Source organism: Acinonyx jubatus, chromosome X, assembly GCF_027475565.1.
Source record: "Acinonyx jubatus isolate Ajub_Pintada_27869175 chromosome X, VMU_Ajub_asm_v1.0, whole genome shotgun sequence".
Taxonomy (NCBI): Eukaryota; Metazoa; Chordata; class Mammalia; order Carnivora; family Felidae; genus Acinonyx; species Acinonyx jubatus.
This window is the reverse complement of record NC_069389.1, coordinates 98,464,050-98,476,742: the sequence shown is the minus strand read 5'-3', so window position 1 is coordinate 98,476,742 and position 12,693 is coordinate 98,464,050. Positions and strand designations below refer to the sequence as shown.

Genomic DNA, 12,693 nt, shown 5'->3' with positions numbered 1-12,693 from the left:
TTTTTAAGAAAAATGCATGGTGTATTTCATGAGGTGGTTCATTTCTTGTCTCTCACTTCCTACCAGTGTATTTTGGGAGTTGTAGTCAACTTCAGGAACATAGTGCTAAAGCAATACATGAGAGTATGGGGCATTTAGTAACTTGCAGAGAGGGCAGTTTCTTAATTGTGCCTCATGGAAAGCAACTGTATTAAGATGGAGAGTGTTGGCTTTGAAGAATAAGCTTTGTTAGGTAATCATGGGAAAGAAAAACTATTTTGCTTGTCTGAATGGTCCATCACACACCTAGCTAACCTATTGTTTCGAGAGATACTGATGTTTTTGATGATAAATTATAGAACTCTTAGGACTACCAAAACATAATTGTTGTCTTTCTTAGTAACACTTAGAGCTCTTCTTACAAGTTTCACATCTAAATGTAAACTTTCGAATTCTGCCACACGTGAAAGATACACATTTAATCACTTTAATTTTGAAATTAGTTTCTTGACAACTTTATGTTAGCATAGGACTTGCGTGATTATGCTAACAAACTTGGATGTACTGGTAGATCCAGTGGTGAATTCTGGTTTTAGTAGAAATCATTAACACAGTGAACTCAGCATTCTTTTGTGTCACAAGCAACCTTACTGGAGGATTTATGTTCCAGGGTCTTAATCTGAAGATGTTAGCCTTATGTCCATACTTGGTCTAGTTTAGAAATATTTTTATTTGTTGAATATTATGTTTGTTTGAAGATCTTCATTTTTCTTTTTAAAAATTTATATATTAGAATTTTTGTTAGATATTACCTTATTAATCATTGGTAATTATAATAAACTTTTAAAATTTAATTGCCAGGTGTTGTGATTGCCATTCTTATTCTTCTGCTACTAAATGATTTTATACCTTCCAGAACTTCTCTGAGTGCATGTGGATGTTCATTAAATGTCTGACCTGAATTTTTTGGAGGGGTGTGTGTGTGTGGGGGGGACGGTTATGGCAAATAATCATTCTAAGAGATTTGTCTTGGTAGTTGGGTCTTTTTTTTTTTCTTCAAAAGATGCTCTAAATTCAGCTGAAGTTTTATCTGAAATCCTTTCTTCGTATTTTAGTTTTCATTGGCGTTTATTTTCTCATTTTGATCTGTATTCACAAGTTAAGAATAAGTCTTGGTCCATTTTCCTGGTAAGAGAAATGCATTTTTCAAAAAAATGTTGTAGCAAACATCAGGAGATTTTTCTAGGCTATTGCTTTCTTTGTTAGAAAAATTATTCTCCAGCGCTTAAATATTAAGGTAGAGAGAGTGCTATTTAATGTACTTGTGTGCAGGAACCTTTGTTCTTTTTTAAACATTTCCTGTTCCCTTTCCTCCTCATAAGTGAATATTTTCATTTTCATAAATGCATGATTCAAGATAAAACTGCATGCCCAGTATTCATTTTTGTGGGTTATATTTCTATTCTGGTAATGGTAGTAGAGATAGTATTTTGCTTCACCAAATTGAGCCTTTTTTGTTGTTTTGCTTTTAAGAATTAATTGAAGCACAGGTCAACATCAGTGTGAAGCCACCTTTGAGATGTTGACCATAACATCTCAAGTAGCTCAGGCTTGTGCTCTTTCCTTTTTTATTGAAAAGCGGGATCAAGTGAGGTGGAAAGCTAAATACTCAAGTATTCACAAAATACTTGAGTCCTTGGAAGAACCTAAGACATTCAGTTTAAGTTTCTTTGACAGAAAGTAGATTCTGTCTTTGTTCTCAAGGACCTGAGACAGCATCTCCACAATAGTACCAAGTTGTTTTAAAAGTGGAAAAACTGGTGAACTCAAGTATTTGGAGGTTTTTAGGGAAATCAAATAATCATTTGGACTGAGGAAGAATATTTGATTATTATTTTTTTTTAATGTTTGTTTTTGAGAGACACAGTGTGAGTGGGGGAGGGACAGAGAGAGAGAGAGAGCAACAGACAGACAGACAGCATCTGAAGCAGGCTCCAGGCTCTGAAATGTCAGCACAGAGCCTGATGCAGGTAGGGCTCGAACCCAGGAACCATCAGGTCATGACCTGAGCTGAAATTGGATGTTTAACCGGCTGAGCCACCCAGGGGTCCCTAATATTTGATTATTTTTAAAGCCACATTAGAGGCACCTGGGTGGCTCAGTTGGCTACGCGTCTGGCTTTGGCTCAGGTCACGATCTCATGGTTGGTGGGTTTGAGTCCCGCGTCAGGATCTGTGCTGACAGCTCAGAGCCTGGAGCCTCCTTCAGATTCTGTGTCTCCTTTCTCTTTGCCCCTTCTCACTTTGCACTCTGTCTCTCTCAAAAATAAATATTAAAAAAAATGCACATTAAGTGGGTAACTGTTAGAGGTAGTTTTGTTTTTTTTTCCCTTTATAATTTAGGGAGTTCTCCCCTTACAATTTATAATATAAAAACTGATTAACAGGTGCGGTAAGACATGCAGCATTTAGAAACAGAATTGTGTCTTTCAGGATATGTACTTGATGATCTTCTATTCGTGAATTACTTAGGGAGAAGAATATGGACAAATCTTCTGATTGGGGGAACATTCTTAGCAACTGGTTTAGTTTCCTCCTACAACTAAGGAAGAACTGTTTTATAGTAGGGAAATAAAAGTATCTTATGCAAATGAATTGCCTTACCCTAATAAACCATTAGTGATTCCTTACACAATTTGGGTAAATCTTTGAGATGCCAGTTAATACTTCACGATGACATTGTCACCTGAATCCTAATGAATATGTGGCCTTGTGACTGGCAAGATGGAATTATATTTCAATTACGGTATTTCTTAAAATTGTCTAACATTGGCTGTACCATTGGATTAAGTGGGATGAAGTGGGAACACTGACATTCCCCCCTTCCCACTGGAAGGATTATTGTGAAAGATATATGCATTAAGCTTAGTAAAACAAATGGAAAATGAAGCTACTGAAAATGTGAATAAGCAAATACATTCACCATAAGAAGGAATATTTGGGGGCGCCTGGGTGACTCAGTCGGTTAAGCATCCAACTTCGGCTCAGGTTATGATCTCAGGGCTCATGAGTTGGAGTCTGCATCGGGCTCTGTGCCAACATCTCAGAGCCTGGACCCTGCTTCAGATTCTGGGTCACCCTCTCTCTCTCTCTGCCCCTCCCCTGCTCATGCTCTGTCTCTCTCAAATATGATAAACATTAAAAAAATTAAGAAAAAAGGAATATTTGACCTTGCTTTTTAGTAGCCTGGGTACAAGGGGAAAGATGAGTTACTTGATTCCATTACATTCTTCTGTCAAAAGCCAGTTTCCTACTACTACTTTCTAAAGGGAATTGAACCTTTGGGGACAGTTAGAATCACAAGGAACTGTTTTAATACTTTATAACAAATATTGAAGTGATCTGGTTTTTTTTACATGTTTATTTTGAGAGAGAGAGAGAGAGAGATGGGGAGAGAGAGAAAGAGAGGGAGGGGCAGAGAGAGAGAGAAGAGAGGGAGAGAGAATCCCAAGCAGGCTCTACACTGTTAGCACAGAGCCTGACACACACAGCTCAATGCAGGGGTTGATCTCATGTGCTGGGGGATGGTGACCTGAACCAAAATCAAGAGTTGAACATGCAACGGACTGAGCCACCCAGCTGCCCCAGTATTGAAGCGATCTTGATACACTTTCTTATATATTTATTCTTAACATAAAAGCTACATGGTAGACATTTTTAGGTTACATTTCTCATGCTTGTCTGAAGCAGATATTTCTGTGTTGCGTATTGGAAGGAAGATTGATTTTGCTTTATATTTCAGATAAGCTTGTGGTAGGTTTAACATTTTGAGAAATTAAAAGCTTAACCACTGTTCTCAACACATTGGAAGGCCTGTTTAGTTTTCCAGGGAAGTAGTTGAAAGTACTTGCGGTAAAACTTAAATTAGTTTATTTTACCATTTATAATGTGCTCTCTGCAAATTTTTCTTTGTTTTCATTTTTTTAAAATAGGAGTTGGTTAAAAACTAATAACTAAATGAGATTTTCAAACTATGCAGATTTCATCTCATAATTATCCTCCATTGGCAAGGCCTTTTTATTCTTTGATTTTGAAGATGGTTTTGTGACCTACAACTGAATTGTTGTTAGGAAAAGTTTATTGACTTTAAACTACTTTACTCTGCTCATCATGATGATGGAGTATTGAAATAATAAAAAGACACAGAATGGTGAGCTGCACCAGCATAGATAATCTGCAAAGTAGATGATCACCCACTCTGTGGGTGATTGTGATGTGACATATTTCACTTTAGGTGTGATATAGAGGCGTATTTTCTAAGTCTTAAAAATTATTTGTTTTATTGATTATGGCAAAAGTATTGCTGGACCTAAAAGTAAAAAACATGTGCATTCATGGGTTTTCTTTTTTGTTAGAGCCTTGTGCAACTTGTAGTAAGATTTCTTTTTCTAAATTGTGCAATTAAAAAAATATTGAAAAGTGCATAAAACTTAAATGTAGAGCTTAAAGAATCAGTGTAAGATGCACACCCATGTAACTCTCACCTAGGTCAAGACAACATAACTGCCCTTCCAGATTGCACACTTTTTACTTTTCCATGGTAACCATTTTCCTGACATTTATGATTTTCTCTTCCTTGTCTTTAGTTTTTTTTTTAATGTTTGTTTATTTTTGAGAGAGAGAGAGAGAGAGAGTACAAGTGGGAGAGGGTCAGGGAGAGAGGGAGACACAGAATTCGAAGCAGGCTCCAGGCTCTTGAGTTGTCAGCACAGAATATGAGGCTTGAATTCCTGAACCACGAGATCTTGACCTGAGCCAAAGTCGGATGCTTAACTGACTGAGCCACCCAGGCGCCCCTTATTTACAGTTTTACTACCCAGTGAGCTGAAGTTTGTTCTTGAAAAATTTTTAAAGTTTATTAAATTTTGAAAGAGAGAGAGAGCACGCACACAGGGGAGGGGCAGAGAGGAGAGACACAATCCCAAGCAGGCTCCACACACGCCATCAGCACAGAGCCCAGTGCAGGGCTGGAACTCATGAACTGTGAGATCATGACCTGAGGTGAGATCAAGAGTTGGTGAGATCAAGAATGGCAACTGAGCCATTCAGGTGCCCCTGTGCCTTGAATTACTTATAAATGGAATCATAGAGGGTGTGTTTTCTTGTATCTGGCTGCTTTTGCTCAACCTTATGCCTTTAGTATGCATTCATGTTTTTGTATTTGTTATTCTTTGATTTTCATAGTTACAAGATTGCATAACTCTACCACAGTTTCTCGTGCACTGATAAACAGTTTTGCTGTTTTGAATTTTCAGCTGTTACCAACAGTGCCAATGGAAACATTGTTATATAGGTATCTTGGTGTACACAAGCATGTATTTTTGTGGGATGTATACTGAAGTGTAGAATCACTGGGTTCTAGATTGTGACAAACTGCAGCTCTGCTATAAACTGTGAATCTGTTTCAAAATATACTCCCAACAGCAGGTGTATGAGAGTTCACATTGCTTCACATCCTGGCTAACATTTAATATTGTCAGACTTAAAATTTTTTGTCAATATGATATGTATGTGTATGTAGTTTATTGGTGCTTGTATTTTCATGGGCATCTTTTTATATATTATTGGCCATTTGGATTTTTGATTTCTTGTGAAAGGCCTCTCTATATTCCACCGTCCCCCCCCCCCCCATTTTTCTATTGGGTTGTTTGCATTTCTTTCATTGATTTGTAAGAGTTTATATAGTATGTATTTGTGCCCTTTGTGGGTTATACTGTATGTGTGGCAGATATCTTTTGTTACTCTGGCTTGTATTTCCATTCTTAGAATGGTACTTTCTGATGAACAGAAGTTACTCATTTTAATGTCAAATTTATTGATCATTTGCTTTATGATTAAGTAGTTTTTTGTGTTTAAGCACTCTTTCCTCATTCCAAGGCAAATGAACTTATCCTATGATTTTCTGGAAACCTACTATTTTGCTTTTCATTTTTAAAAGTTTTTTATTTAGTTTTGAGAGAGAGAGCAGGGGAGGGGAAGAGAGAGAGGGAGACACAGAATCTAAAGCAGGCTCCAAGCTTTGAGCTGTCACAGCCTGACGAGGGGCTTGAACCCAAGAACTGTGAGATCATAACCTGAGCTGAAGTCAGATGCTTCACTGACTGAGCCACCCAGGTGCCCCTTTTGCTTTTCATTTTTAAGCCTTACCTAACTGGAGTTGATTTTTATGTGTGCTGTAAAGTAAGGTTTGCATTATATTGTTGTGGATGATATGTATGAAGAAAATCCAGCCTCACACAGATAAGTAGTTGGCAGAAGGAGGAGAATTTTAATAGTATTTTCAGGTAATTGTAAATATTCTTCTTTGATATCATGTCAAAATTTGTCAAATGGTAGTTTCTTAATGATTTGTTGTAATGCCAAATCCAAAACTGCATCAGTGAACTTTTTGTACTTTGTTAAATTAAAGTGCATTTGTCTCTCTTTTACTTGGAATCTTTTACCCATGCATTATTTTGCAACATCATGCATTGATCAATTGGAAAATACTGGTTCACTGAATGATGCAGCTCTTCCAAATACTAACACAATACATTGTATTAAATAAGAAAACATGTTCTTTAGTATCATCACTGAGATAATCAGGAAAGATTTATGAATTGGGAACTAGTCAAGTCTGTGGTGGCAGCTCTAAGTTTTCAGAATTCAAATTTTTATTTGAAACCTTACATTTTATCATTGGCAACAACAAATTCTCTCAGTTGTTTTCCTTGAAGTGACTGGCTCAGTTGGTTTATTTTTGAGAAAATGCCTGCCAAAGACCCAAGTCTGAATAACCATGGTTTGAGTTGTTCTTTCAAGTAAAGATGGCGTTCTATGAGAAATCAGCTCACAATCTAAATAATTGCTTAAGTGATTTTCCTGGAGGCAACCGTAGTATTTTGGTGTGTGTCAGAAATGCTGTGTGTACTTTCCATTTTTCACATAGAATATTAAAATACATGTTCTTAAAAAAAGACTTGCTCTTAGGCTCAGGATTTCATTAATATGTTTTACTGCTTCATCAAGCACATTTTTTTATTGTAGATAAAAACACATAACAAGGATAGCCTTAACACATTTTTAAGTAACAGTACCGTATTGTTAAGGATAAGCACAATGTTGTACAACATATCTCTGGATCTTTTTCGTCTTGTGTAACTGAAGTTTTATACCCATTGAATAGCAACTCCCCATTTGTCTTTCCCTGTATGTAGTCCCTGGCAAACACTGAAATTATATTTTTTGCTTCTGTGAGTTTGATTCCCTTAGATACATCTCATATAAGTGGAATTGTGCAATATTTATGCTTCTGTGACTGACTTATTTCACTTTGCATACTGTCCTCAAGGCTCATGTATGTTGCAATATATGACAGGAATTCCTTCTTACAGCTGAATAATATTCATTTGTATGTATATGCCACATTTTCTTTATATGTTCATCTGTTGATGTACATGTAGGTTATTTCTACTTTTTGGCTATTGTGAATAATGCTGCAGTGAACATGGGAGTGCAATACCTCTTTTTTTTTTTTTTTTTTTTTTTTTTTAAGTAGGCTCCACGCTCAACTTGGGGCTTGAACTCAGGACTCTAAGATCAAGAGTTGCACACTCTACCCCATGAGCCAGCCAGGTGCCCCTCAGAAATACCTTTTTGAAATCCTGATTTCAGTTCTTGTGAATAAATACCCAGAAGTGGGATGGCTGGATTATAATTCTATTTTTAATTTTTTGAGGAACTTCCATACTATTTTTCATAGTGGCTGTACCATTTTACATTCCCAGCAACAATGCACAAGGGTTCTAGTTTTTCTACATCCTCCCTAATACTTATTTTATTTTTTACATTTATTTATTTTTGAGAAACAGTGAGACAAAGCGTGAGCGGGAGAGGGGCAGAGAGAGAAGGAGACACAGAATCCGAAGCAGGCTCCAGGCTCTGAGCAAGCGGTCAGCACGGAGCCTGATATGGGGCTCGAACCCGTGAACTGTGAGATCATGACCTGAGCCGAAGTCGGACGCTCAACCGACCGAACCACCCAGGCACCTTATGTTTTATTTTTTTTAAGAATTAATTTTTTTGCAGCAATTTTAGATTTACAGAAAAAATGTGAGGAAGGTACAGAAATTTCCCATTTACCCCTTGTCCCCACGTGCATAGCTATCTGCCTTATTTTCAACATTCTCCACCGGAGTGGTACCTTTGTTACAATTGATGCATCTATATCAACACATCACAATCACCCAAAGTTCATAGTTTACCTTTGGCTTCACTCTTGGTGTTGTACATTCTAAGGGTTTGTATAAGTGTATAATGACATGTGTCCTCCATTAGGGTATCAGGGTATTTCTACTGCCCTAAATATCCTCTGTGTCTGCCTGTTCATCTCTGGCTGTCCGCAACCCCTGGCAGCCACTGATCTTTTTGTTTGGTTCTTTTTAAATATTTTGTATCCTTTTGTTGAAGATCTCATTTTATTCATGCATCATTTTCCTGAACTCATTGAGCATCTTTATGATAGTTATTTTAAATTCTTCATCAGGTAACTCATACACCTCTAATTCTTCAGGGTCAGTTTTTGGAGACTTATTTTGTTCCTTTTATTGGGCCATTTTCCCTGTTTCTTTACATCCTTTTAATTTTGTGCTTGTATGACTGTATTTGAAAAAACGCTCTTTTCTTCCAGTGTTTATGGATTGGCATAGTACAGGGAAAGGCCTTAACCAATCATCCTGGCTATTGGATCATCTGGGGGCTTCTCAAACCTTCTCTGTGGATATGTCTTTTGGACTTATGTGTATAGATTCCATATTAAAGGTATTTTCCAGTTTTTTCCAGAAGCTTGTACTCATTTGCTTGGACTCCTTTGGTGTCCATCTGTTGTCCTGTGCAGTGGCAGCATACCATCCAGCTCTTTTTTGTTTTTAGTGGCCCCCAGGCGGCTAGAGTATGTTGGGTACTGTCAGTGCCCTAGGTCAGGCTAAACAGAAGTCCTTCAGGCAGTCCACCCAAAAGCTGGAACGTTGGGCACATGCTCCAGTCTTCTCTTTGTCCCCTGAGGGAGAGGTTGCTGAGCTGTATTGGTTTCTGTTTGCTGTACTGTGGATTCTCTGGATCTGCAGCTCACCACCCAGCTGTTTTTTGTTGTCAGCAGGTCTCGGGCACCTAGAGTACGCCAGATCCTTCTGTGCTTCTGATGTTACGGAAAGAAACTAGTCTCTCTGGCAGCAGCCCCCACCGCAAGTCAGAATGTTAGATGTAAAGTCCAGTCCTCTCTTTCCCTCCCTAGGGAGAATTCGGGAGCTGGGAGTTTTTTTTTTCCAGTTGTGTGGTGCTGTGCCAGGAGGAGGGACAATGGTGAAAGGGTGACATGAATTTTAATGCTGGCTTTGATGCAGTTGTTTTAGTGCTCACCTGGAGCCTCTTAAGTGGTTTCTGAATTTCTCATAAAGGGACTTGGCATGTATATTGTTGTTGAGTTGGTGTTTCTGTAATTTTTATCCTCTCTGGGAGGAAGGAAGGCCTGGGGCTTCCTGTTCTGCCATCTTGCTGATGCCACTCCAATTAAGTACCTTTTTAAGTGAAATGAAACCAGCTCTTGTTTTGTGAATGGTCATGAAAAATAAAATGAAACAGTTTAGTGACATCTTACATGGGACTGGCTTTATGCTTTCCTTTGATCTCTTGATCACGAAGAATCAGTGAGGCAATTTGATGCAAGTGCCTTTGATACGTGCTAAGGTGCCAGCAGTCTTTCCTTCCTTTTATTTTGAGCCGTTAGTGCAAATGTTAATACCGCAAAGAGGGGAAATGATGTCTTAGTATTATTATGAATATGGTTTTGACCTTGCAGAACTCTAGTAAGTGTCTTGGGGATTAGGGATTCGTGAACCACACTGTGAGAGCTGCTGTGTTACCAAATTATAACTGTTCCCTTCTATCCTTATTTTTGAATCTTTTTAAAAAACTAGTGTGGGGCACCTGGGTGGCTCTGTTGTTTAATTGTCCGATTCTTGATTTCAGCTCAGGTTGTGATCTCACCATTTGTGGGATTGAGCCCCGTGTCATCAGGCTCCTCCTTGTTCACAACTTGGAGCCTGCTTGGGATTCTCTCTCTCTCCCCTCTCTTTCTCCCCCCACCCCTCCCCCCCCCGCCATGAATAAATACAGTTTAAAAAAACCTAGTGAATGAATGTTGAATTTTGCCAAGTGTCTTTTATGCATCTGTTAACTCATGATTTTTAAAAGTCAGTTTGATGTGGTGAATTAATTTGAACCAACTTTGTGTATTTGGGATAAACTCACATTACTTTTGAGGGATTTCAATATTATTTTTCCATTTATCTAGATATTTAATACTGCACATGTTTAAATATCACAGGACCCTACCATTTATCTAGATATTTAATACTGCACATGTTTAAATATCACAGGACCCTATTATTAACTATCAGTTAATATTCATTTAGAATTACCCATGTACCTGCCACTTTTTCCTCATTTCTTGTTGTAGCTCTAAAGTTCTCTCTAATAATTTTATCCTGACTAAGAAATGTCCTTAAGTATTTATTTTAGTGCGTGAACTCAGTTATTGTTTGTCTGAACTTCAGTCATTATTTTGTCTTTTCTTGGAACTATGTTTTTTGAGTATAGAATTTTTAGGTGGGCAGGTACTTTGTTTCAGCACTTTGGATGTATCTTTCCACGCTCTCGTTGAGAAGTCCTGAAGATAGTCCCCCCCCCCCCCCAGTTCTTAAATGATTTTGTCTTTGATTTTCTCTAGCTTTACTATGGTATGCCCAGTTGTGGATTTCACTTAGGTTCTAGAAAACTGAATTCTTGGCTATTATTTCTTCAAATACTGCTTTTGCCCTTGTTCTCTCTTTCTGGAATTCCAATTAAGCTTATCCCTTTTCACTGTATTCTATGTATCTATCCTTCTTTGCAACGTTTAAATTAATCTAATGAAGAGGTTTTTAAAATACAAGTATTTTTTCAATTTTCAGGTTTTTTTGTTTTTAAACTTTATTATTGGAAACAACAAATCTCAAACAGATGAGAAAGTAGAATACCAATGAAATCATCAACCAGATTCAGTAGTTCTCAACTGCTGGCTGGTCTTGTTTCATCTAAAACCCCACCCGTTTTCCCATTCTACTGAAGTAAATACCGTTACATCTGTGAATATTTCAGCATTATCTTTTAAAGATAACTTTTTATAGAATTTATAAGATCTTTATAAAATATTCCAATTGACTCAGAAATGTTAATTTAAAAAAATACTTGTTTGAGATAGGGTCCAAACATTGTGATTGATACATCTCTTAAGCCTTTTTTTACCTTGAGGATTCCCTAGCATCTTTAATTTTTCCTTGCAGTGTATTTATTGAAGGGACTGGGGCATTGTCTGTAGAGTTTTCCACAGTCTGAATTTAGGTTCATGGCTTTTTTTTTTTTTTTAAAAAGACAACTTCATAGGTGGCTTGGTGTATTCTTTCAAAATCAGGATCAGGATACACATAATGTTTGATTGTCTCGTGATGTAAACAGTTCTTGATAGATGCTGACTTAGATCCTTCAATTTATTAGGAATCTTAAAATGGTTATGTTCTTCTGTCATTCCTTCTTTATTAGCTGAAATACTTCAGTACAGAGACATTTCTTATCAACTACAGGTTCATATGTGAAAAACAGAGTAAGTGCTTGATTTTTATTCTTTTATTTACCACTTTTCAAAAATAATGAATTCATTCACTAGCATCCTCCAGTTCTGACCAATTAGGGTTTTTAGGTTTGTTTTATTCTCATTATAAACTAATGGATCTAAACATATCTTATACGTTTCCAAATATTTTTAGTTGATATAATATACTCTATAAGGATAATCTATATTAGGATTGGAAATTAATACATATTATTTCTGTTTCATTCTAGTTTGCATTTATGCCGGATCCTCAGTGAAAATAAAAGCCATGATAGTTCAACTTACAGAGGTAAGACTTTTAAAAGTATCATAGCTATTATTTTTGGTCTGGTCAACATTAATAGATGTCCTGTTTTCTGTTAAATTGTTATGAATTAAAAACAAAAGGTTTGAGATATAGTTCATATTATATAAAGCTTTTATGTGACTATATTACAGTTAGGATTAAAACTATAGTTATGGTAAGACTATATATCTCTGTATGGATGTTATTTGATCTGCATAATCGTCATATGTTGGCTTTTATAATTGCGACATGATTAGCTAAATATCAGCAGTTGGTAGCTGTATTAAAAATTACAGAGGCTAGTTATCAGTCATAAACAGAAGAGAAAAGCTAGCCTGGAAAAACTATTCTGATCTTGTTTGCACTAGGAAATTTCCAGAAACTGAGGTTGTGTTTTTACTAAAGCTGGTTATGTTTAGGTGGTATCTAGGGATCTTATTAAAGACAGTTGTCATGGAAAATGTTAAAAGCAAAGGAGTTGTTTACTGCATATCACAAGTATGATTTATTAAGTAAAATTAATTAAACAGGATGTAAATTTTAAAGGATTTTACAATTTAACATTTATTAATTTAAAATCAGGCATTAGATTTAGAAAAGGAGAGGCAAAAACAAAAGCAGTTATGTCTAGTAAGTTTAAAGCATTTTCATATGTAGCTTTCACTGAGGGTAGAACCTGTAAC

General features: G+C 36.7%; 1 protein-coding gene across 16 annotated transcripts in view; it reads left to right on the top strand.

The window, feature by feature from the left end:
• The window catches only part of THOC2 (THO complex subunit 2), a 112,264-nt gene that overhangs the window by 2,930 nt on the left and 96,641 nt on the right, over positions 1–12,693 (top strand). For all 16 annotated transcript variants that reach the window (XR_008289854.1, XR_008289855.1, XR_008289856.1 and 13 more), the window contains exon 2: positions 11,955–12,013. Coding sequence is in view for 13 of the 16 variants with exons in the window: in XM_053201624.1 (XP_053057599.1) it covers positions 11,955–12,013 (59 nt within the window). In the remaining 3 variants the exon portion in view is untranslated. The remainder of the gene's footprint in view (positions 1–11,954; positions 12,014–12,693) is intronic.